This window comes from Amblyomma maculatum, chromosome 1 (assembly GCF_055883805.1).
Source record: "Amblyomma maculatum isolate TAMU_Amacu chromosome 1, ASM5588380v1, whole genome shotgun sequence".
NCBI lineage: Eukaryota > Metazoa > Arthropoda > Arachnida > Ixodida > Ixodidae > Amblyomma > Amblyomma maculatum.
Window position 1 is genome coordinate 57,884,083 of NC_139344.1, and position 24,557 is coordinate 57,908,639.

Sequence of the window (24,557 nt, forward strand, 5' to 3'; positions counted from 1 at the left end):
ATTGAATGGTCTCGTGTTCCCCCTAAATACCTTGGAGTTCCCCTTCATGCATTCAAGTTTAGTGGCGTTACTGGAAAGAGCGGGTTACGGCTCTCAAAAGCTATGCTCAGACTTTTGTTCCGCACCGCCTATCAATTTTTGGCCCAGCACAAGCATGTAACACGTTTCTGGCTACAAAACTTTATTATGCTTTACAGGTACTCCATTGCGCGAGGAATTACATTCTCAGTTTTCACCGAACGTTTGCGACGTTCATATGGTCATCCAGTTTTGAGCCCATGCGACGCGATAACTTATTCAGGCCTGTTTCTGCTGGCGGACTAGGTTTGACCCGTCTCTATGCCAGACAGTCAGTTACTCGTTTCTTCTTTTTCCTTAATAGCTCCCATCCAGTTACCAGAGCATCCCTGCAAACTAACCTAGTGAACCTTCTTCCAAACTTAGTGGTCTCTTTCAATTTTACCGATTGGCCCTTATTATTTGGTTTTATGAAAGAAGTTTACGATTCAGTTCGTTTTCTGGTAGTTCGCTTCTCTTATGAGTACTTATTCTGTGTTTCACGGAAAAATTTATACCAAGATTTGATATCTATGTTGTTCCCACCTCCCTTATATCGTTCACCCTATTCCAATTATACGGGGCATGATGTGTTAAAAAGGGTGCGCAAAATGCCGATCTCGCCTTCTACTAAAACGTCTTTCTTAAAACTTCATGCCGAGGTGTTGCCTGTTGAAGTGTGTGGCTTCAGAAAAAAAAATATATTTTTGTTTCTTCTGTTAATTGCCAGTTATGCGATACACCTGAAACCATCGAACACTGTTTTATTGCCTGCAAAGATGCAATATTATTTTGGGACGTTCTGCAGAGAACATTGAAGAAAGACTTTATTTTGAATTCCCACAGTGTGCGTCACTTGATAACCACCGAACATGACCACGAACCCTTTGACATGATTTTCCTCCTTGAACTACACAGCCTGTGGAAAACGCGTATGTTGGACCGGAATTATAAACCTCTAGTCTCCCCCGCTACTCATTTTGGCCAGATGATACACCAGCTTAGAGACACTTACGCAGATAGTGACTATATCAACCGGACTGGCTGCCATTGTTGATGCGTTGTCTTTCCTTGTCACCGTTTTAGTGAAGTTGTGCTAAGTCGTATCGTAATTGTGTGGTGTTGTGTTGTATGTTCCAATTGGACTTTTCGCCTACAGGCTGATTACTCTGTAAATAATGTTTATAACTCTACACTGAATTTAAAAGCATGTAATAAATACCATGCAGAAAAAAAAAAAACAGCTTCTGTGGCGCAATGGATACGCACCACGTACTTGATTGAAAGACATGTGTTCGATTCCTGTAGGTACTATTTGTTTTTGTTTTCTAATTCACAACATTCAAATAAATTAAGACCATAGTTCCTGGGGTATTTTTCCATTTAGGTTGCATAACACCAGGTTTTTTGTTCTTAACAGCAGCAAAACCAGCCGCGAACACAGCCAGGACATAACGATATGACAACGGTTACACTATACGGTTACTTTCACTGTAATCAACTCCTGTCTTCAGGGAGTGAATGGTATACCTTTAGGTTGCGTTCAGACACAGCTCTCAACAACAATCGTCTTTTAAGATGCTTTAAACTATTTTCAACGGATTTACGCCACGCTGATTTTTCAATTTAAATTATTCAATGTCACAAAGATGGCGCGATGAACGCCACCGATGCATTACGCTTTCTACAGTAAGTAATTTTGAGCCATAAAATTATTTCATTAAAATTTCATTTCAGTTTCCGTACTGTACTTCATGCTCGAACAAAACGTAAGGTTGTGTTTTATTTTTCAGTAAAGCACCCGGCAATTCCGTCGCCGCAGTTTTCGGGGAACGGCAATACGCCTAGCAGTCTGGAGCTCGAAATGCTTCATGAAGTTAAGAGCATAACCTGCATAACAACGAGAAATAGTTTTAGCGACAACAACGCAACGCATCGTACTAGAATTCAAGGTTGAAAATAGCTTTTGTGCAGCGCGTCGCTCCTGCAACAATGTTATCAATTTTTTAACGAATAAACTGCAAAAAGAGAACTAGTTTTAATAGTTGATAAAAAATTAAAGGTATGATTATTGTAATCAGTAAAATTAAATCACAAAACATTTTGTGCGCAAGCAACAGGGCTCGAAACTTGCAACTTTTTGAAATGGCAAAATAGGCGGTTGCCACCTCAAGGGATATACGATTTTTTTTTCCCGAGTAAACTACAGCGTATCTTATAAAACTAAGTTTCATTTTTCTTCTGTCAAGACATTTGCCCTCCACAGATTACAATTTTATTGACAATAAAAAAATGGTAATGTGCCTCGACTACCGGTCTTACCTAAACGCACCAATGTGATATAAATATATATATATATATATATATGTATATATATATATATATATATATATATATATATATATATATATATATGAAGGAAAGCAGCCAACAGTCGGCGAGGCCAAGGAAAGCGTTGGGGATGGTACTTTTATGTCTTTTTTTTTAATGTTTGCTTAGATAATCACAGAACTTAGTAATGTAATCTGTTAAGGGAAAGATAATAAACACAAAGTAGAACACACATGTATTATAACAGCACCCTCATTTCCCCTTAATCGACCTGCTATATATATATATATATATATATATACAAGTGAAAAATAGCTTCATACTGTTTCCAAGTTTATTTGGAGGCGACGTTTTGACAAAAGCCCCGGCTTTCTCAAGACTGAGGGTACATGGTTCTTGCTTGTCTTTTTTATAGTGGTGGCAACTCAAGAGGTGATACAAACAGAATATGGGCATACACAGGTAAACCAGCTGCGCACGCACAACACACACACACACACACACACACACACACACACACACACACACACACACACACACACACACACACACACACACACACACACACACACACACACACACACACACACACACACACACACACACACACACACACACACACACACACACACACACACACACACACACACACACACACGCGCGCGCGCGCGCGCGCGCGTAGAGCAGGGTAGGCACAAAGGGTCATCCACCCAAGGCGCCGGCCGGGAGTCAGCTGTATACAATACAGGCAGCGGCGGAACAACCTCGGGAGAAAAGAAAAAAGAAAAAGAAAGAAGAAGTGGAGGACGGTGTTTGCTGCAGATGGTGAAATAATATATATATTATATATATATAGTTTTTAAAGGAGCTTACAGACTACGTAGGGATTATTTTTTTATTTTTTGGCTCTTGGTATTTGAGAAGACTTGGTCTAATGATGATTATCGGGATAAAGAGTAGTAGATGAAAAGCGGGAGGAAAAACAACGGGCCGATGGTGGGAGTCGTACCCACGACCTCCGCATATCACATCCAGTGCTCTTCCAACGTAGCTCAGTTGAAAGAGCACTGGACGCGATTTTCGGAGGTCGTGGGCTCGACTCCCACCATCGGCGCGTTGTTTTTCCTTCCGCTTTTCATCTACTACTCTTTATCCCGATAATCACCATTAGGCCAAGTCTCCTCAAATACCAACCCCTCCCCCCCCCCCCCCCCCCAAAAAAAAAAAAAAACATGTTTGGCACGCCAACCAAATATGAATGGCTCCTTCCACCCCTTAAGCATTCATGTTTTGTTTGTGACGTCCCCACGTACAACGTCATGATTATGTCAAGACCCCTCTTGACCAATCAAAATTTTCCTGTCACGTTGACTCCGGCTCTTCGCCGAACGGGACCTTTAGCGTTGCTGTTTTAAAATGCTTCGATATGTCACCAGCAGAGAGTCGAGCATTCTTCTGCTCACCCGAACGATGACTCTCTTGGAAATAATTTATGTGAACCTGGGTCGTACCAGTGAAAGTCATATTGCACGTCTCCTATGGCCTCGGCCACCTTAAAAACAACTGAAATCGCTGACTAAACCACGTCGAGCTGCCGTCTACTGCCGTGCTGTGGGGCCACAGTTAACTTCATCGGTCCGTGTCTCCTTGCCCCTGCTTGTCTTGTAGAAGTTAGCGGCGCACTGAAAAAATGTCATACGAATTAGCCCCAAGTGGCGTTTAACTGCTATTTCAACTCTCCCTGATACGTTATTACGTGCAGGCGCCTTGCACTGTACCCATTCTGATCATAAATATGCAGAAATATGTATATCTGCAAAATACATTGTGCTCCTTTGGGAGACTGGACCCGAGCCAAGGATTTTATTCCAATCCGGAGCCCGAGCAGTGACGTCACGGGGATCCTTTCCTGTCGTCTGTTTAAGTAAATAGATGGCTTAAAGAACTGATTTCGCTAGTTTTCGTAACAGGCAAAACAGCGTTTCTGGTCGCTCACGGTAGAAAATAGAGCGCTCTGTGGTGACAACGGTTCAGACCGTCTGGAGCGAGAGAGTTCCGTCCCTGTTGAGCTCCCACGAGCGCAGGCCGGAAGTCATGTCTCGTTAACCTCTGCCCTCAGTCTCGGGGAGTCGACGGCCCCGGAGGAGAGGTCGGACGGGACACGCTCCCCCAACGAAGATCCACAATCATCGTCCCCTACAGTCGGATAGTCGGTTGCCCGCCATACACCACGAAGTGGTTTCATCGTAAAGCGATACCGGAGAGCAAAGTGTGAAAGATATGTGGAGTTCGAGCAAAGAGGAGTTTCACCGTATACTTCAAGAGTGAGACGATTAAAATGAGGCCAAGTATACAGATAGCGTGGCGAGCACTTGGCCCACTCGGCGCATAACAGGGAAGAAGCAGAACACGTGGAACCACCTGTCCAGCGGCTGCCGCCGCCGCCGCGTGAGCCGTTTCATGAAAGCGACCTCTACGAGGCAGCAGCCACGAAGCCAAACAACGCGTGGTGGCTAGAAACACACAAGGTCTCTTCCATGCACCACTCGCGCAGCGGCGCCATCCAGCGGGTGGTGGCGGTGGAGGGAGGTGAACTGCTGTTACCACCGCCGCCGTTAGGAGAGCAGCCAGTCGCTTGAGTGATAGGTTAATAATAATTCAAAAAAAAAAGAAAAAAGGAACGGGAAGAGTGCACCGAAGTATGACGCCGTCTGGAACACACACACACACACACACACACACACACACACACACACACACACACACACACACACACACACACACACACACACACACACACACACACACACACACACACACACACACACACACACACACACACACACACACACACACACACACACACACACACACACACACACACACACACAGCATTAAAGAAGGGAGCCAACTGTGGCCGCAGCTCCCGAGCCTTCTTTTCATTTTGCACCTTCCTTTTGTTTTGGCTTCCTCCCTCGTCGCATCCCTTTTTGTTTCGGCGACGGCGCGTGGTTGCTTATCGTAGCGCGTTCGACGGCGCTTTCAGGTTGTTCTGCAGCGCGGAGGAAGGAAGAGCCTGGCGCTAAAGCAGGAGGAGAGTGAGGGAGTTGGGGAGAGGGCTTTACTGCATGCGCTGCGGTTTCACGGCCGCGCGCGCGCCGTTCACCTGGCGAGCGCTTTTCGAGGCCAGTTGTGCGCGCTCTGTCCGCTTTTCTGTTTTGCGCGGTGTGCGCGCACGTATACATCGAGCGACGGCGCAGCTTTTTCCGGACAGACGCTGTCCTTCCCCTTCTCTTGGCTTCGTCCGGCGCCGCCAAAATGCATAATAGCTCGGCTGAGCCGACTCGTCACAGACAAATGGGCGGCGTGTGATACCCCGCCGCTCGGTTTATCGCCGCACCCGCGGCGGGACCGGCAGCAACAGTTGGCCCGCACCACACTCCACTGCGCTGCGTGTTGAGTTCGGATGGCCGTTTATTTGTTACTGCCGTCATCTTTATGTGCCGTGCACTGTCTTTCGAAGTACGTTTTTCCCGTTTTTTTTTTTTCTTTCTACTTACGGCCGCGCGCGCTGCCGTGCATAGTCGGCCCTTATTTTGTTCTGCGCTCGTAGGGCGCAAATGTTTGTCCGCCTTTGCTCTGCCAGGTTAAAAAGGAAGGAACTTACAACTGCAGTATAGAAGTCAGTCAGTCATGTAGTCAGGTTGGGGAGGTTGGATCCCCCATGCCCTCTTTTCCTACATGCAATTTGAGATATACACCAATTCCACAACCTTCACCCGTTTTGAATGGGGGCCTAAGAATTCCTTATTTCTTAATGAGCATATAAACGATGAAAGCTCGTTCGGAGAGCCACTTCCTTCGAAGTCGACTGAAGCTATCGCGTCAAAACCTGCCTCTGTGTCAGGGAACCTAATCCAACTTCTCGCGCTGCACCGCAGCACTGAGGAAAACGCAAGCGCCAGTTGAGGGTTGCAGACAGACGCTTGGCGGCAGCTTTCGCCATGCGCGTACGAAGAATTTTCATAGCTAGAAAACTTTTTCCTCGTTGCACTCGTACTGCATACAGGCGAGCGCAGAAATGGGAGATCGTGTGCAAACGGTGGCGATTTCGGTTTTCTGTGCAAAAAGCCGTGTCCGATTGAAGTGCGCGTGCGAATAGGCTAGAATATTATAAGGGAGCGCATCCTGCGAGCGTCTCGGAAGCTGGTGCAATACCGTCAGACAGCGCTGGCATGCGGTTGTACGAGTCCGCGCGCGGTCTCTCCCCTTTTGCTCACGCTTTTAGGGCATACAGATTTGCGTACATACTTGCCTGCGGTGGCTTCAGAGATCAAATCCACTAAGACGGCTTCGTGCGGCTGCAATAACGCTCGAGTCTCCGCTTTCGGGCCAATAAAAGAACCACTCATATATGCGTGGCCAAGAAAAAAATTGTTGTGGTTTAGCTGTGGTTAACGTACCCTAATTGAATTGCGATAGCAATGGCGGAAGCTTCTTTTACCTGCTACATTATTCCCCTATCACGCCCTATCAGTGTAAGGCGCTGCATTATTGGGGACACTTAACGTCATCCTTTAAGAGTATGACGCGAGAGTGTAAGCTACCAGTCCACATATAAATAAGGAGGATTACTTGCTGTTGGACCGAATGGGGAACGAAAGCATTAGCTGCGGGTGACCGAGCGTTCTTCTCCCTCGTCTTAGTCTTCTTCTTCGTCTTCGTCTTCTTCGCTGCTGCTCAAGGTAAAACATGGCCCTTCCCGAAAAAAGCCTGCGCTACTCAGCGCAGCGTGGGGCGGTAATATTGCGCAACCAAAGAATATACACTTGAGCGGCCGGTGCGAGGCCACAAGAGTGCGCATCACTGGTACCCCGCGTTCGTCACTTGGCTGCCCCCCCCCCCCCCCCCTCTTCCCCAACAGATGCCGCGGTCTAATTACACAAAAACACGCTGCGTGTGACTTAAAGGCACAGAACGGAACTCGGGAACGTAGCGTCCTTGAAGCGCTGCCCGTCCATTCTCGGCCAAAGCTTCTTGCTCCGCTCCCTATATACATATGTATACGGCTGGTGCAGGGGCCGGAATGCAAACATTCAATGCAGGTTCTCTGCGCTAGCCTGCCGTCAGTGCGAGCAGTGTCACTGCGCAGATCTCAGCGAACTGGCTCCCGGAAGATACTGAAAAAGTGAAACACGGTGCCCGAGCACAGGTGGTGGTGTAAAAAGGGCGATGTCGTCATTCAATGTGCGATGTAATAATACTTATGCGGTGTCCTTATACATTACGGAAACAGAAAAAGCACTTACGAACACATGCGATTTAAAAGACCCGTAATTTTGTGTCACTTACAGCTTTGCTGACTGCGGTGGGACGAAAAACGCATGAGCCAAATCGCTACCTGACACCCGCCACGTGAAGCCAGACCTGCTTGCGAGCGGATAGAGACGGGAGCAAAAAATATTGGTTCTCAGCTCGCTAGGACACATTAACAGAAGAAAAAACGTGAAAACAGACAGGACAAACAGAGCGCGAACTCACAACTGTTTAATGAAAATGCAACGCTTGTTTTTATACATATATATATATATATATATATATATATATATATATATATATATATATATATATTTTTTACATGCTTTGTCATGGCATTATCACAAGCGCAAGTCACCGCACCCCTATCCGTTCTCGATAAACTAACTTCTGATTGCCCCGCCGGGGTGGCGCAGCGGTTAAGGCGCCCGACTACTGTGCCCAAGGAAGCGGGATCGAGTCCCGCGGCTTCGGCGGCTGCGTTTCGACGGAGGCGAAACGGAGTGGCGTTCGTGTGCTATGCTATGTCAGTGCACGTTAAAGAACCCCAGGAGGTCGAAATTTCCGGCGTCCTCCACTAAGGCGTCTCTCATAGCCTGAGTCGCTTTGGGACGTTAAACCCCCCAAACCAAACCAGCCAAACCTAAATTTCCGGCTTTTGTCAGTGTGATGGAAGCTTCACTAACACACTGCTCTGTATCTGCCTCGAAAATTGCATGTGCCTCTCTAACCTCCCTTTCAATTCTCTCGCCTGCATGCCCGATTATTCTTGTTGCAGCATAATCCGGGTGGCACCCGTGCCGAGCGCAATGCGTAGCAAGGTTCCCTGGGTGCTAAATCAGCCCCATTTTTCTGGAGTGTTCACTTATTTTTTTGTTTATACATCTTTCGGATTGGCAATATAATGTCTGCCGCAAGATATATCGGAGCCTGGTAAATTATGCGCGTGTCGCTTTCAGTGTACTTCTTTTTGTGAGCGATATTGCATTTCCATTTGTGTTCTTTCTCATCCGTGCTTACCCTCGCGCACATGCCTATCAACTTCTGCGGGGCCGTGAATACAACAGGAATGCCATACCTCGCGCCAATCTTTTTCCGCCCATGGGATATTTTATGTATATATGGTATAGGAATGAGACGCTGCTTCTCTTTCTCTTGTATTGCGGCCTTACCTAGATATTGTTTTTAGTGCTTTTTCAGCTATTTACGCAAGCAGAACAAGCGGAACGATTTCAGCTATTGACGCAAGCAGAACAGCAGAACAAGCGGAACGATTCATGACGTAGGCGAAGCTTGGCTGCTTTTACGGTGGCGTTTTATCGAATTCTGTGGAAAATCTACGTTATCTCTTGGAGCCGAGCTGCCGCTGCGTCGTGTGAAGACCATTGGAAAGGTCGATTGGTTATGACGTTCTACTGGCGGATACGTGGTTTCGATATTTCGATATGTGTACCGGTAGGCCACACTTCGATCGGGGCAGAATCACTGTTGATGCCTTTATTCTGATGTGCCTAACAGCGCACGTGCAGCATTGGCTCTCGAAAGCTCGGAATCAATGTGTTAGCCTATAGTGGGTGACTTTTTTTTTTTTTTAGAAGCCCCCCCCCCCCCCCAAAAAAAAAAAAAGAAAGAAAAAAGATGTGGTTGAGATCAGGTTAATTTTAGCACTGAGGCGATGTGAGGGCTATGGCGGACAGCATGATAAGAGGCAGAATACTTGAATTAGGTCGCTGAATAACTAAAAACGTTAATCATCATTCTAATTTTCATTTTAGGGGGCATACTGTATTTGCTGAACCGGCTCTCTCTCCAAATAGTATAGGAGAGAATACGTTTTCTTAAAGAAATGCAGTGGTTACGGCGCTCGACTACTGTTCCCAAGGATGCGGGATCGAATCCCGGCCGTGACGGCCGCTTTTCAATGGAGGCGAAAAGCTAGGCGCCCGTGTGCTGTGCGATGTCAGTGCACGTTAGAGAACCCCAGGTGGTCGAAATTTCCAGATTCCTCCACTACGGCGTCTCTCATAGCCTGAGTCGCTTTGGGACGTTAAACTTCACAAACCAAATTAAGGAAATCGCAGCGGGCGCAAGGCCTACAAATTTCATCCTGATAGGCATGCTCCACAAAGTAACCCAGTGCCAGCGGCGCGTCCGGAGTAGATCTCTCGGCCAATTCCTGCTTTGAGGCAGGACTGCAAGCCCAATGACTATGTGCATTGACTACCGCCCCGGCGGCTATATCAGCTACACCGCGGTCGAAACAACAAACCGCCGTGCGCCTGACTGGCTCTCAGGTGATGCCTGCGGAATGATGAAATCTCTGTGTGGAGAAATTTACGTCACAGTCACTTTGCTAGCGTGTGAAACGGCCCATCGGGGTGGTATTTGAGGGCTTCATAACGCGCGGCACATTTTTTTCCAAGAAAATTTCTTTGCACAGGCATACTTTAGGAGGACGCGCTCCAGTTCCGCAAATACGACGTACCCCTAAAATGAAAAGTAAAATAAGTTAACGTATTTAGCTTTTAGCGAACTAATTGATTAAGTTTACTTTTTACATGGTGTCCGTCGTAACCCTCAATATAACCCCAGGACTCAAACAAATCTAAAGCCATTTAGATTTGTCTTGAGAGTTTGGACCTTCTGAAAAAAAAAAGAAAGAAAGAAAGAAAAGACACCCGAAATATTCCTCCTCTTTGAGAAACGCTTCATTGGGTATAATATAAACAAACGAGACCGTCGTAGTACTATTCCTGCAGTGCCCTTCCTGTTCCACTCTGTTCCGTTCATCATCCACAGGCCCTAGTCGGTCTTCTGGACATTAGCAAAAAATGCTGACGGAAAATTCAACCCTCCAGCGTTTGTTCGTCCTGCAGAATATTTTGTTTTGTGAGAAAGCCAGTGATGCCAAATATGTGCTTTTGTTTCTGTTTGTTAGAAGGACGAGTAGATATTTGATTTGGAAAGAAAACGACGCATTAAATGTGCGCCCAAAGAGTGATAGTTGCAGCAGGCGTAGAAAATGAGGAAATCTACCAACTACAACACCGTTGAAATGGCGCAATCAGCAGGTATTGCAGCGACGGCGAGCGAGGCTTGCGTTTCTCGGCCTTTCACGTGTGCCGCCCTTGTCCTTGAGGCTTTTTCCCGGGCAGCTCAAGATGTGCATCGCGCTCGCGACAGTCTCGGCAAGCAAGATATGTACCCGACACATGCTGCGTGTGCTATGCATTTGTCTTGCAGCACAAGACGTGCTCGAAGCGCTCAGATGCAACAGATACAGGCCGCAGGCAATGGTCGCTGACGTTTCTGCTAGATGAGATAGATTCAGCCAATATGTGCATGGCCAAAATCACAGCCTAAGCGCAGCTTCAAACGGCAGAACCCAGGTTGCTCTTAATAAGCGCTTGTGAGCACGTCGGCCTAGGATGCGGGCGAATAAGCATGCAAAGTATTTAAGAAGCATTCAACAAACAAACAAAACTGAAATAACTTTTATCTCGGTGCAGCATCATTACATTCGCGACACGTATGTATATTTGCAGGCTTCTTGTAAGACGAATGTGTTCTCAGTACGTTCATGCGTACGCTTACGCGCTTGCGCGTCGTCCATATATGTATTATATATATATATATATATATATATATATATATATATATATATATATATATATATATATATATATATATATATATATATATATATATATATATATATATATATATATATATATATATATATATATATATATATATATATCTTTTTTTTTTTTTGTTCGCCTAAGCACTAGTTCTGGTTACGGTGTGGATCACGGTGAAAACACAGATGTCTACTGTAAAGCCCGAATATGCGTCCAAACCGGCTTTTACAGAAGATGTGGCCGCCGCGCAGTGTTGCCAATTTAGCATTTTCCCCGCTAGATTTAGCCAGGTTTTACCCTGGTTCGCGTGAAACAGAACGCTGAATTGCGGGAGACGGGATTTCTATAGCGCTTTTTAGGTCCTGTCGCCTTTTTTGTTGGCGGTTATCGGTGGTCTCACAGCAACTTCTTTAAAATTATATTCGTTTCTGCAAGAGAAAATCGCTGTGAACGCATGACGTCACTGAGGTGTCAAGGTGGCGAATATTAGAGCACGCTTAATACGCCTTAAAGTTCATTAGTGCAGCATGTGTTTGATGCGATCGCCGAGTCTTCTATATTGCTGGGCATGCGGTCCTGCGGTCTGGGACTTGTCAAGCATGAGCAGAGGTTTGGGAAAGAGTGGCTGTATAGGAACCCAAATTTCAGAAACTAGGGACCGAAAGTTCCAAACGCAAATGAACGCTATTAGTGTAGTGAAAGGGCTGTCGAGGTGCCCCTCATGCAAATCATAAGGATCGCCACGAGAAGAAAATAGCTGCTGTCAGGCAACTAAAATTAAAAAGCCGATTCTCGTCAACTACAAGAACTGTAAGAGACTTGCTGCATTCTGCTGATGACAGAGATGCAGCTTAACAACAACGACAACAACTACAAAATAAAAAGTTCGTCCTTTGAGATGGCGATGCTCCTGTGGTAAGAGGCAGATGCTGGGCGCATGCGCAGGCGCATATGCCCCCTATGAAATGCAAAAAGAGAAGTTGTAATGTTAACAGAGATGACGAATCTCATATTAATTATTCGAGGAGGACTCCGAAGGCAGAGTAAATGCTGCTCACACTATGGACTGCTCGCAAAGGTATACAGTGCAAAAGGTCGCCGCGATATGAACGCGTACTATATTGGGAGCAGTGCTGATATCCCGCCTATATAGAACCGGTGGTATGAGGGGACAATCGCACGCAGAGGGCTTGACAAAACAAGATGAAACAGACGACGTCTTTTTGCGAGTGAAAGAGCCGGCCTGCAGACCGCAGCTTCTTGGCTGGAAGGAAATAAGTGCTTTTGGAACCTTATATAGAGAATGAAATAATTTGTAGTCCGGAATTACCGCTCAGACAAAAAAAAAACAAAAAAAAAAAGGCTGTCTAATGCATTTACAACATGGGTCATATTGTTTATAGACAAAATACATTTTGGATTATTAGATGCGTAAAACTTTGCTTGTTATTTAGCTATTTTTATCGAGTTCAGGGACTTCCTGTTGTACGTATTCGATTTTCGAAATGATAACACTGGCACTGACACCTTCTGGGGCTTGGCGAAAATTCGTCTGATACTGGTTGGAAAAAAGGCACGTGACATACGCAGATGCATTCCGGTTCCACGAGGCGCCAAATGAACTTGCAATGTTGCAAATGCGCCCTTGCCAGCTGCCACGTGCACCTGTCGCTAACATGAATTGCGCATGCGCTGCTAAAGATTTGTTTTCAACCAGCGGATGAAGAGGAATAGTGCGTATGCGCAGTGCGGCCTTTAATAAAGGCGGATACTGGCGCCTGAATACAAAAAAAAAAAAAAAAAAAAAACGCGGAGGAGATGTAATTATCTACCATGGGCGATTGTGTATACGCGGCGACGCAAACATGTCAGGTCGCCGATCTTTGCCTTAATTCTCGAGTTTAATTATTATCTAAGTGCCGTATACGGTGGAGCGGTTTCCGGCAGATTCGGAAAGGTGAATTCTACTATTAGCTTGCAACAACCTCATCTTCATCCTCTCGTTGTTCGCACCAGCAGCATGGTGCAAACCATTCCATAAGCCTGTGACAAAGCTTCTTTGACCCTTTGTGACGGCGTTTTTGAAAGCATATTTCGGAGCAACAAACGCGTTTGGTTCACAGAATCGCAGGAAAACCGCAATTATGGAAGGTGCAGCCTGCGCTTTGAAGGTATGCTCGCCTATATCATGAAGTGGACACACCTGCGAAGCTTTTGGGCGCGTGCATATCTGACGCTTGGCAGCGGCGAAGGCCCGCTCTCATGTTGGTATACGATAAAAGCCGATCCTCAGCTGTGCCCGTTGCCTATTAAATGCAAGCGGATAAGAAGATAGAAAGCTTCATCGGAAGAGGGAGGTTATACGGGGACTTTGCAGTGCTGGTTCTCAGCTCATGTGATTATGAACATCTTTCAAGCCACGTTGCGCCTTGCGCAACTCTGCATATTTCTAGCCGATGCCAATTAATAATCTGTTTAGTAAAACCTAATTGACCATTTACTAACCGTTTCCCGTTGCAATTAGAGATTTATTGTTGGCTTAGAATTATTACCTACATCAGTATTTAGGTATTTTCACAAGCGCGCTTCGGCACGGCGCTGCGGCTAAATTTGTACACTTCCGATGATATGTTAAATTAAAACCAAATGGCAGAAGACAGCACGATGACGAATCCATGAGCTCACGCTTGCTCGACAGGCTGCGCTTCACGTGTCCAGTTTTGCCAAAACCCTAGAAAATCCCTCAGATAGTTCCATAAGTTTGGGGCCTATGAAGGTATACTATACATGTTATGTATCGAATGTTGATAATAAACTTTGCTCCCCGAAAACAACCAGGAAAATTTGCCATGGTTTAACCCTGCTAAACCCAGACGAAATGAAAGCCTTTTTAGACTTGGGGCCGCTTCTTGTTACTCATCATCATCACCATCACTATCGCTACTGTAATCGTCATCAACTAGAGAGAGAGAGAGAGAGAACTTTTATTTGTCCAACAGTGTGACTATCCCACTCTTCGGGGGTTAGACCCGGAAGGCGGCACAGTCGCCTTAGTTGCGGGCCCGTATAGTTCTTGGACTCCGGCGGCATCTTCGGCCAGTCGAACAATTTCTCTTTGGGCTCTCGCTACTACCATTGGTAGCATTATCATTAACTACAGCGTCAATATCATCGCTACTACCATCATCATCATTATCCCTAAATATATCGCCATTGTCATTGCTACTATCATCATCACGCTAAACAAGGAGAGTCACGGTCTGTTTCCTTTCCTTAAGAATTACGAGACAGCTTTTTTTTTTTTTTAAGTGTTAGTGTGATTCTTGCTTAGAGTCACACTTCCAATCAAAGGTCGAAGGTGGTGCAACGCCATAATGACAGTGCATGGTCATTGCTTATAGCCACACATTGTTCTCCGACTCATTGAGATAGTAACAGCAACTCGACTCCTTTGTATTACATTCTGACCCTCATTTCCGAAATAACAGCCGTAAAAGGATTCAATTTATGCTACCCTCCTGCGCTGTGGACCGCTGACTCTCAAGCGTCTTAAATGGTGTCATGCCTCTCGTGGCCAAGCATGGCGTGCGTAAGCCAGGGGCTTCGTTTATGTTTTGTCTTGTATTTCTGAGCGAATTCGTTCTTTGTGTTAGTGATGGGGGAGGCGTACGCAAGAGACATGGATTGCCGAGCCGGTCGTTGATGTTGCTCTGCAGCCGAATCTGACACCACAATGATCTATGATTATATGGCGTGTCTCGGAGTTTTACGCAAGCTGCCAAGAGAGAGCTTGCTTTCGGAAAGCGATGTTGATGATGTTGAGCAGGGTCCGTCTTTTTTTTAGAACATTTTTTTTTCTCGCTTGAGACGGCCACGGATAAAATGATTTGGAATGTGCTCTCTTGAGAAGCCTTTTTAGCGATTCAGTAGCTTTGCCAGCTCATTGTATGTTTCCTGACACGTGATTTTTTTATATATATATGTTTAGTAGCATGATGAAAAGTTTAGCCTAAATAGCAGAAATACAAAAATAAACAGTTTCACAATGCACAAAATATAGGGCATTTTTATTACTAGGTGTTTCTGACTGATAACTATAGTTTTCTGCAGGAGAATCAAGGGCTGTTTCGGGGGTGTAGCCTGTAAGAAACTTCAATTCATGATGTTGATTCGATGCCACCCTTTCCGCATAGTATAGTTTCTCAAGGGCGATATGCTGACGCGCTCGTGCTGTACTCAAGCGCAGTTGCTTTGCAAAGAAGAGTAGCTTGAAGCGAAGAAACGAAAGGTACATAAATGCTTCGGATGCAATGCATTAAAAATGCGTATGGAAAATAGAAAAAGAAAACAGGGTTTAGCCGCGAATAAAATGCATCAAAAAGGCTGAAGCAATAATTGAAATAAACAAGGAAAGTTATTTTTTAAACACAGTTGTCACGCAGTCTCTACTGAAATGAACGCACAAAACCTAATGAAAATTAGCAACGCCGTCCCATGCAGCAGAAGCAGAGTTCCGAACGTTTTAACGTTCAAGGCACCAGCGCGAAAAAAACAAAAACAAAATGTTATTAGCCTCAACTGCGCCGATACTGAATTTAGATCCAGCGGGCGCGAACTGATCCGGTTCTCTCTATGGTCACTGCACAGAGAAGTGACATTGAAGCAACCGAACACCCGGCATGTTTAACTGCCGCTTTCTGCAGCATGCCGTCGTATTTATTATTGACTTCCATTAGTGCGCAGTGCATCCAGAGTATGTCACTATCGCAATGTCGTCTTAGGCTGCGTTAAGTGGCCCCAAAATATTATACTAGTTCGGTACGAGTCTCCGGCCCGTCTCCGATTTCGCCGAGCTTTTCCTGAAGCCTGACATTGAAATCGTAGTAGCGGACAAACTTTGCATTTCGTTAACTTTTTCTTAATCGGCTGCATTTTTTTTTCGTTCTTTTGCAGTTATGACCATGCAGGCTGAGAAAACCTTCAGTGCCTTCTAAGTGACCTGCAAGGACTCCAAAATGCTGACTGTTTCGATGGAACGCCTTGATAAATACTTCATTCCCCATCGTAACGTTGTCTTCGAAAATGCATGCCCCTGGAAAAGAGTCGGTCCGCGCTATCGCTTAGTCATAGAAATCGGAGGCAAGCAGATGTCAGAAAAACTGCAGCTCGATATAAAACTAATTACATAGAAAGAAATCGTGATAGGCAACGCTAGGAAGGTCCACTATTGATCGTGGTAAACAATAATAATAATTGGTTCACAGGAAAGGAAAGGCGCAGTATTTCTCATTCTTGTCTTGTGAACACCTGAACCGCTCCGTAAGGGAAGGAATGAAGGTGGCAGTGAAAGTGGAAAGAGAGAAAGGCGTGCCGTAGTGGAGGGCTACGGAGTAATTTCGACCACCTGGGGATCTTTAACGTGCACTGACATCCCCCAGCACACGGACGCCTCTCCGTTTCGCCTCCATGGATCATGGTAAAGAAGAGGAGGTTTAGTGCTGACACCTGAAATTAAACCGAATCGTCCGAAGTGGTAAGGCACTTTCTAAATTCACCATGATCTGGGCGCAGCTCAGTGGGCATAGTAGCAGGTAAGATTATCCTCTAAGGTGGTTTTCAAGCCAGATTACCGTTAGCTGAACACAAGGTAAGTTTTCCCAGTTCCACCTCTTGACATTGCATACGCTTGAAGCCGATTCTCGACATGAAAACTCTGAAGGCAATATCACACCGGTCACAGCTGCTTATGATGCATTGGTAAAGGTGAGTTTTCGCGATATTACTTGAAACTGAACGCAGTGTAAGCAGGCTGATTGAATCTTCTCGAATTCTTATATACTGTAAGCTATTTTCTAGATGTACGATGGCAAAGCTTTAATGACAGGTAAGAATATCTTGTGAAAGTGTTTTTTTAGTTGATTGCTGTCACACAAGGTAAGTATCGCAGCTTACATGACTCGTCATTGTAAAACAGCTTATGATAATCATATGCCTACCACTTGTTTACAATACTCTGGCCGGAGGCAGCTGCTTAAACATGTTGGTAAGCGTTCAGCTGCGAATGGGCGTCTCACTAAGGATGAGCCGTTTCTGTAACTGAGTGGTTCGATTGAAAGGGTAATAAGATACACAATGATTATGCCCCGAATGTGATTCTTCGTTTCGCCAGCTCAAGTTTCTTCTTACCTCGCGGCCCATACTGCGTCACTTCAGCCCGACAACTACTACTGAACTCAACACTGACGACAGCGGCATAGGCGTAGGGGCTGTGCTTGTACAACGGCATTGTGGGAATCAACACATTGTTGCTTACGCAAGTTGCACCCTCAGCAAGTCTGAATGCAATTGCACCGTGAAAGAGCAAGAGCGTCCTGCTGGTGTTTTCAGCGTACAACGATTTCGCTCGTACCGTTACGGAGTCACCGCCGATCACCATTCGCTTTGCTAGCTGGTGAATCTGCGCGACCTCTGCGGTCGGTTGGCCCGCTGGGCATTACGTCTTCACCCCGTCGTGGTGGCGCAGGGGTTACGGCGCTCGAATACTGTTCCCAAAGAAGCGGGATCGAATCCCGGCCTCGGCGGCCGCTTTTCGCTGGAGGCGAAAAGCTAAAGGCGCCCGTGTGCTGTGCGATGTCAGTGCACGTTAAAGAACCCCAAGTGGTCGAAATTTCCGGAGCCCTCCACTACGGCGTCTCTCATAGCCTGAGTTGCTTTGGGACGTTAAACCAAACCAACCAGTAGAACCGGCATTAAGTTATCAGGAGTTCAACTTTACTGCATCGTACAAAAGTGGCCGCCAACACGCCGACGCTGGCTGCCTCTCGCGGCTGCCCCTCGAGACTACTCTTTACGACGCCGAGCTTCTTCTCACGCACAAGGAACCGGGAACAGAACGGCCCACGAGGCCGCTGGCGCTAGGAAGACAGCCGGCATAGCCTTGATGTGGGCCCGTCCAACTCGGACCACCCTTACGGTTCTCCCGCCTCCTTTATGATACCGGATTCTGTCATCACGCGGCTTAAACATGAGCGGAGGGGTTTGTTGCGGGACCTTGTCTCCGATATTACTCCTCCGATACCTTCTGACCTCTCTCGTCCTGCCCAAGTTCGAACTCACAAGGCGCGACCCGGTGCAGCGTACACACCGGACATCCTGAGTCAATGGCGCCGAACCAAGGTCAGTTGCCCCAACTTCCCTGCTGACTCTGCTGACCTACAGCACTTGATCTGGACCTGTTCTGGCCTCCGCGCACGCTACACATCTGCTCACCACATTCAGACTACGAAGACTGGACAGCCCCCAATACCAACGCCAAGCGCAAGCTTATAGTGCCCTGCTAGACTTCTTGTCGGAGTCTGGCACCCTCAACCTCACCTAACCCACCCCTTCCCCTCTAGGCTTCAGGTCATCCTCATAAATAACGGTTTTTGAATGAATGAATGAATGAATGAATGAGCTTCTTCTTCCCACCCACTTCCTCTTTCTCTCTTCAGTGTTGCCTGACCATATGATTGTGAATAGATAATATGACGTGTCATACCGGCAGCCTTACATTTCTATCATCGCTAGCTACTCGCAGTTTCCGTTGGTCTACCTATATTACCCCTGTAAACTGTACCGCGTGCTTCTGTTTCCACAATTAATGCAATTGTAGCGTGCAGAGTGACTTTTCACTTCTATTTTACGGTAAATCGTACGGTAAGTGCATTTTCCTTACACTTCTCTAGTTATGATTTTTTTTTGCGTGTCTTTGGATTGCAATTATTATGTTTTAAATTCCTTGGATGCATTTTATTTCGCTTTAATTCAGTGTCGGTCCATTCTTTATGCTGTACTTTTTGTTTGTAATTATGCCCTTCATTGCCCCCTCTGTAATGGCTGCAAGGCCAAAGACAAAATAAACGCGCGGAAAGCTTTCTTTGCAAAATAGTCAGCTCAAAATAGTCAGCTAACATTTAGAGGGGTCCGAGGCCTCCGCTAGCAGCAGTGGTTTGTGACTCTAATCAACTGCACATCGACTATCGCATGAGGGTCATTTCACTCCATTGAATGGAGTCCTATACGCCACCCCACATCTGTCAAGCTGAACACCCTGAAGGAGGTCACGTGGCGTTTGTCTAAAGAGTCATGCCAAAGGTCTAAAAACCAGTAGATGGCCATGATATTCTTGCTCAGAGTTACGCATTGAGTCTCCCTAAACAGATAGGCACCATTTACCTGGCAGATGTTTACTATTTTTACTAGGAAGCGCCACGAATTAACTTCCTTTTAATAAATTTTGGCAGGGCTATTTTGGAAAGTGCGAAAAGATGTATGTCAAAATCTTTTGGGACTTTCAAAGGAGTAAATTATTGACTTAACCCAGAAAGCCACGCAATCGGCGCTTCGTACATCTCAGGCGCTCGTTCTCATCCTAGTCTGTGGTATAAATAAACCCTCCTTCGCATTTCATCGACGGCACGCTTTTTACTAGCCTTCCTGCGTTCAATTCTTTCTCCTTCGTTTGCACGCTTTGCTTGCGGAGCCGTTACGGGTAGGGAACGCTCGCGCGTCGCTCGTCGCTAAGAGCGTACGGAAAAACGCGTCCATGCATAGCGCTTCGCGGCGCAGGGACCCTGTGGCTGCTGGCGTGGGCAAGCCCCCGTGTAGCAGACCGGTGGTCTGGAACACGCAACGATGCAGGCATTCGGGCTTATCTCCGAGACACCTGCGGGGATATATAAACGCACCGGGCTCGACGCGTGCGTGCGTGCCTGCCTGCTGCCGCCGCTACCGCGACCTTCCGTCCATCTCGGCGGCCGAGGATATACGCATTCAGAGAGTCAGGCTTGCTGCACTCCTTTCCCCCACTGTCACTCGCATAGGCTACTTTTTGGTAGTTGCTTTCGTAGTTGTGCAGCGCCTTCGCGTCCTTGTTGCTGCTGCTGCTGTCGCACCTTCTCCAGGAGGCGGCAGGTGAAACGGAGCGTATTCGCGACGCCACTCGCTCTCTTCTCTCCATTTCATTTCATGGGAACTCGGCGTGTTCGCTTGCGGCGCAAAATGAGCCTCTCCTCTCCACCCTTTTGATGCCCCCCTGCCGGTCACTTCAGTGTTTGAAAGATGGCACACTTCCAATGCGGGCGAGATATTTGTTGTTCGAGAACCGGAACAGGTTGAAAAGCGGAAAAGAAGATAACAGACAGTTTGACGTAGCCTGGGTAGGGGGTGTCATGTAAATGCGTACCTATGCGAGTCATGAGGACCTGTGTAAACTCACATCTGAGAACTAGCTAATCTTAATTACAGAAACAAAGTAAAAAATAACGCATACAGTTTACGGGTACGCATGCTGCCCTTTTTGCAAGCCGCCATCAATGGTCGTGGTTGTAGGACTGGCCTCAAAGCTATACTGCGGCCACACCTATTCACGCATCAAAACAATGCGCACTACAGAAACCGATGCCTTAAAAAAATTGTGTTTTCAAAGGGCGCAAATTTCTCTCGCAGCAGAGCATCAGCTCGATTTTAAGCAGCATATTTATTAATTTAGATAGGTGTTCATATTTTATGCGTGTTCGAAGAATCTGACGTGAAAAGCCTTAACTAAGTAAACTTCCATTTATAAGTTTTGAGGCTCAGAGTAGGTGTGCGTCACGATCAGAAGCACGTTATCGAACCGTGAAAATACAGAGAATTTTGCATCCACCATGTCACTTAACAACAACGAATGACGAATCCTTAACACCCCGCAGATGTTATAGACAGGTCCCTTAGCATACTCGGTACATTGGTTATCATATGCGCTTGGATGTCATGATTGTCTTTGGTAAAAGTGTGAGTAGGTCACGAAAAATGTTCACTGCAGAAAGTTTTGGCGCACACCCCGTGATGTGCTGACTACGACTGAGGCTTCTATTTATATATGATGTTGCCTTTTTATCTGCACAGGTCAAATATCCACAAAAGACATCAAAAGGTACTCGTGCAGATGAATTTTGCGGCATGACAGACGTTATGTCGGAGGCATTTGCAGACAAAAACTGTTATTATACTGCTACATACTAAACCTTTTTCCTTTCGGTTTTTCGGCGTAAAACAGTGCGGCGGAGTGGGAACATTCAATGTCGTAAGTGAATTCTGTTTTTCAGACTTGGGGATCAGTATCGAACGCAGAATTACCCAGGACAAAAACGAGCCGATGCCAAACAGTCACGACTTTTGCTTGAAGGGGTGTCATACTTCAAGCCGATAGGGAAGCGTTTAAAGCGCAAAATACAAAGCAAAGGCTGCAGGCTTCGGGCCGACCGGCGGCTTCCTTCACTGCGCGCCGCCACAGAAAAGTAATCAATCAGCCGCATCGGCATCGGCCAACTATCGATGAAGCTACGAGCGAGGTTTGCTGTAGCTGCTTTTACCGCTTTAACATCACCGCCAGCGTAAACTGAGCAGCCTCGTGAATCATGCGCATATACGGTCATGCACGCCGCGTTAAGTTGCCGAGTCGGCAGCACCTGGCGAGGAAGGCTAGGACTCACTTGAATGCCTCTCATAATTTAGATTGCGGGCGTGCGTTTCAAGTCCGTGAGTGAGAGTCTCGGCTTGAAGGGAAGGAATACTAAATACGGCCCGGGTCTCTTCTGGTAGGTGTTCGTCTTGCGCTCAAAAGTCATGCTCATTGCATCGAACCCCGATCATGATTCAGAAAAAAAAAAAAAAAGACTACTAAATTCGCCTAAACGATGATAAAGGCCTCCAATACTGTAATGCAATGCTCGGTCCCGAAAAAAAAAAGGGGGATTAATTAGCTGACTTTAATTAACTAATATTCTGTAACAAACTACCACCTCAGACAAGGTTCACCATGGCGCACAATCCTTTAGCAAAAACGTCATGATCATATCTTTCATGGCTGCTTAAAACTAGACCTGTGCAGGTAAAGCACACACAGCTTATAAGGTTTCAGTGTGGCAATGCGCCATAGACATAATGTTTGTATTGTGCAACGGGCACCACAAACTTAACAGCAAAGGGGGACATAGACGGAGCGCGTTTTTGTTTTCGAGTTGAAGGTCGGTACATAAACGTCAACGCATGGTCAGTGCCGTATTATGTTTTTCTAAGAAAGGAGGTTTTTCTGAGGTTTTTCTAAGAGAGGAAAACAGGAGCTAAGGTGGTGGAGAGGGAGTGTGAGAAGGAGGGGAGGGGGCGTGGGGATGTGGAGTGATTATAGTTCTCAACTGAAAAGGACGAAGGCTACACAGAAAAGGAAAGACAGACTGCCACTAGCATCCAACAGAACATGTTGCTCAAACTGATGGAGAAGACATACACGCTGCACAGATTACACCCCTCCGGCAGTGCTCACAGTAGCCGCCCTTTTGAGGCGGTGGCTTTGGAGAGGAATTGTGAGCATGCGTGGTAAAGGAGGGGGACGTTATCAATTTGGCGTGCATGTATTCTTCGCCTGTCCTAACAAACCCTTGTGTTGAACTGTTCATTTTGCTGGTGACGTGTAGCGCATAACTTATTGTACATGACAAATTAAGATTATTTTACTCAAGGCATTTCGAATCCTCAGTAAGCGATCTTGGTGTGGTTGACCCCCAGAAGACAGCGTTGATGAACTTCTTAGCAAAAAATATGAAAAACACTTTTTAATCTCCTTACTTCCTTTTTTTTTTGTATATATTCCTGACCATCCCATTCGCAGCCTGAACAGTGTGCGCATTTGCAGGTCATTCAGCCCACATTTTTTTTTTTTTTTTGGTCACAGGGCGTCTGCACAAGCGGCTGATTTTGTCTGATTTCCTGCTTGATTTGTTGGATGCGCTTATTTTCCGCGTATTTTTCTCTGTTATCGCACATGGCTCACTCCCGCCTAATGGCTTATTTGAAAGCTGGCAGTAAATCTGGAAAAAGAAACAAACAAGCAAGCTCTCTAGCCTCATCAGTTAGTGCCTTCAAGACTTCATGTGATAAATCGTATTGACTATATAAAACGCGTGCTGAGCGTTTTTTTCTGCATTGCAGTTGATATAGTAGCGCTATGGCTGTGACTAAAGTTTTTTCGGTGTTTTATTTGTGAAAGGTACTTATCCGAAAATATTAAAAACTTGCGAAAAATAGTGAAAAACTCATTAAAACTTAAGAAAAATCATAAAAAGCATCATGGAAAGGCTTGAATCCATTCAAAGCATAGCTGCACGTCGCAACTGCAGTCCCCTCGCCAGTGTCTGCCAGCTTAAAACCTTCATGATATACAGATATTTGAAATTCGTCGTTCAATTGTTCAATTTCATTTCTGCATTTATTGCATAAATATGTTCACACCCGCGCCATACATCTCAAACCCAGCCCCCCCCCCCCCTTAACTGCGCTTATCCTCTCGGCTTAAACCACATATACGTCGTTCCATTAACATGGCGAGGGTTCGGCCTAGTTGGCGTGCTTTATGTTCCATAGCCCATCATTTGATTAACCTGCTTTACGTATATCGAACAATTAGGCTCTGGAATGATCTTTCTGACAACAGTTTCTTTATTTGATCCTTGCGAGTGTAAAAAGGTGTTATGTATGGACTTATCACTTTGCTTCTTGATCGCTACGGTTTCAGCTGCACCTGGTTAGCTTTTTTTCTAGCAGACTTTGTATTTTCTTTCTTTTTTTCTTCGGTGTCATTCTTATCCTGTTTTGTATCAACTGATCAACTTCGTCTTCCTTTCATGTATTCGCCTTGTACCGTGTCCATTATACATTAAGTGGCTTATTATTTCTGCATATTCCTTTTTTTTTTTCTCATATTCCCCCCTCGCGTGCCCTATGCTCTTCGGGACCTCCGAGGTACAAATAAGACAATAAGATAAAAATGACTGAGTTGGCCACCGCATAAACAATGAATATTATTAGAAACAATCGAAGGCCTCCAGGTACGAATTGTGATTTGTAGTTGGCACGGATGGATTTTATCTAACCAGGCGGCTATCCTGACATATGTCTGTTCCACTGCAGCAGGATCATGCTCGACACTTAAAAGAAGGCAATGGCCGCCGCCGCGCAGGTCTCCTATCGTCAGTGACGAATCGCCATATGCCCGCATAGCAGCACTTAATCAGTTTAGCATGGTGCGGTAACTTGCCATGCCATTCAACTAATACATTACTGCATAGTGTAAATAATATGTAATATGATTTGAATCGCACACTGCTATCTATCACGGCTAACATAGACAGA

General features: G+C 45.9%; 1 protein-coding gene across 1 annotated transcript in view; it reads left to right on the forward strand.

Annotated features, from left to right (window-relative positions):
• The first annotated feature begins 278 nt into the window (after positions 1 to 278).
• Positions 279 to 24,557, forward strand: part of LOC146202454 (uncharacterized) — a 108,933-nt gene continuing 84,654 nt past the window's right edge. Inside the window, exons 1-2 of the mRNA XM_084601321.1 lie at positions 279 to 659; positions 19,646 to 19,660. Of these exons, the coding sequence (XP_084457447.1) occupies positions 279 to 659; positions 19,646 to 19,660 (396 nt within the window). The remainder of the gene's footprint in view (positions 660 to 19,645; positions 19,661 to 24,557) is intronic.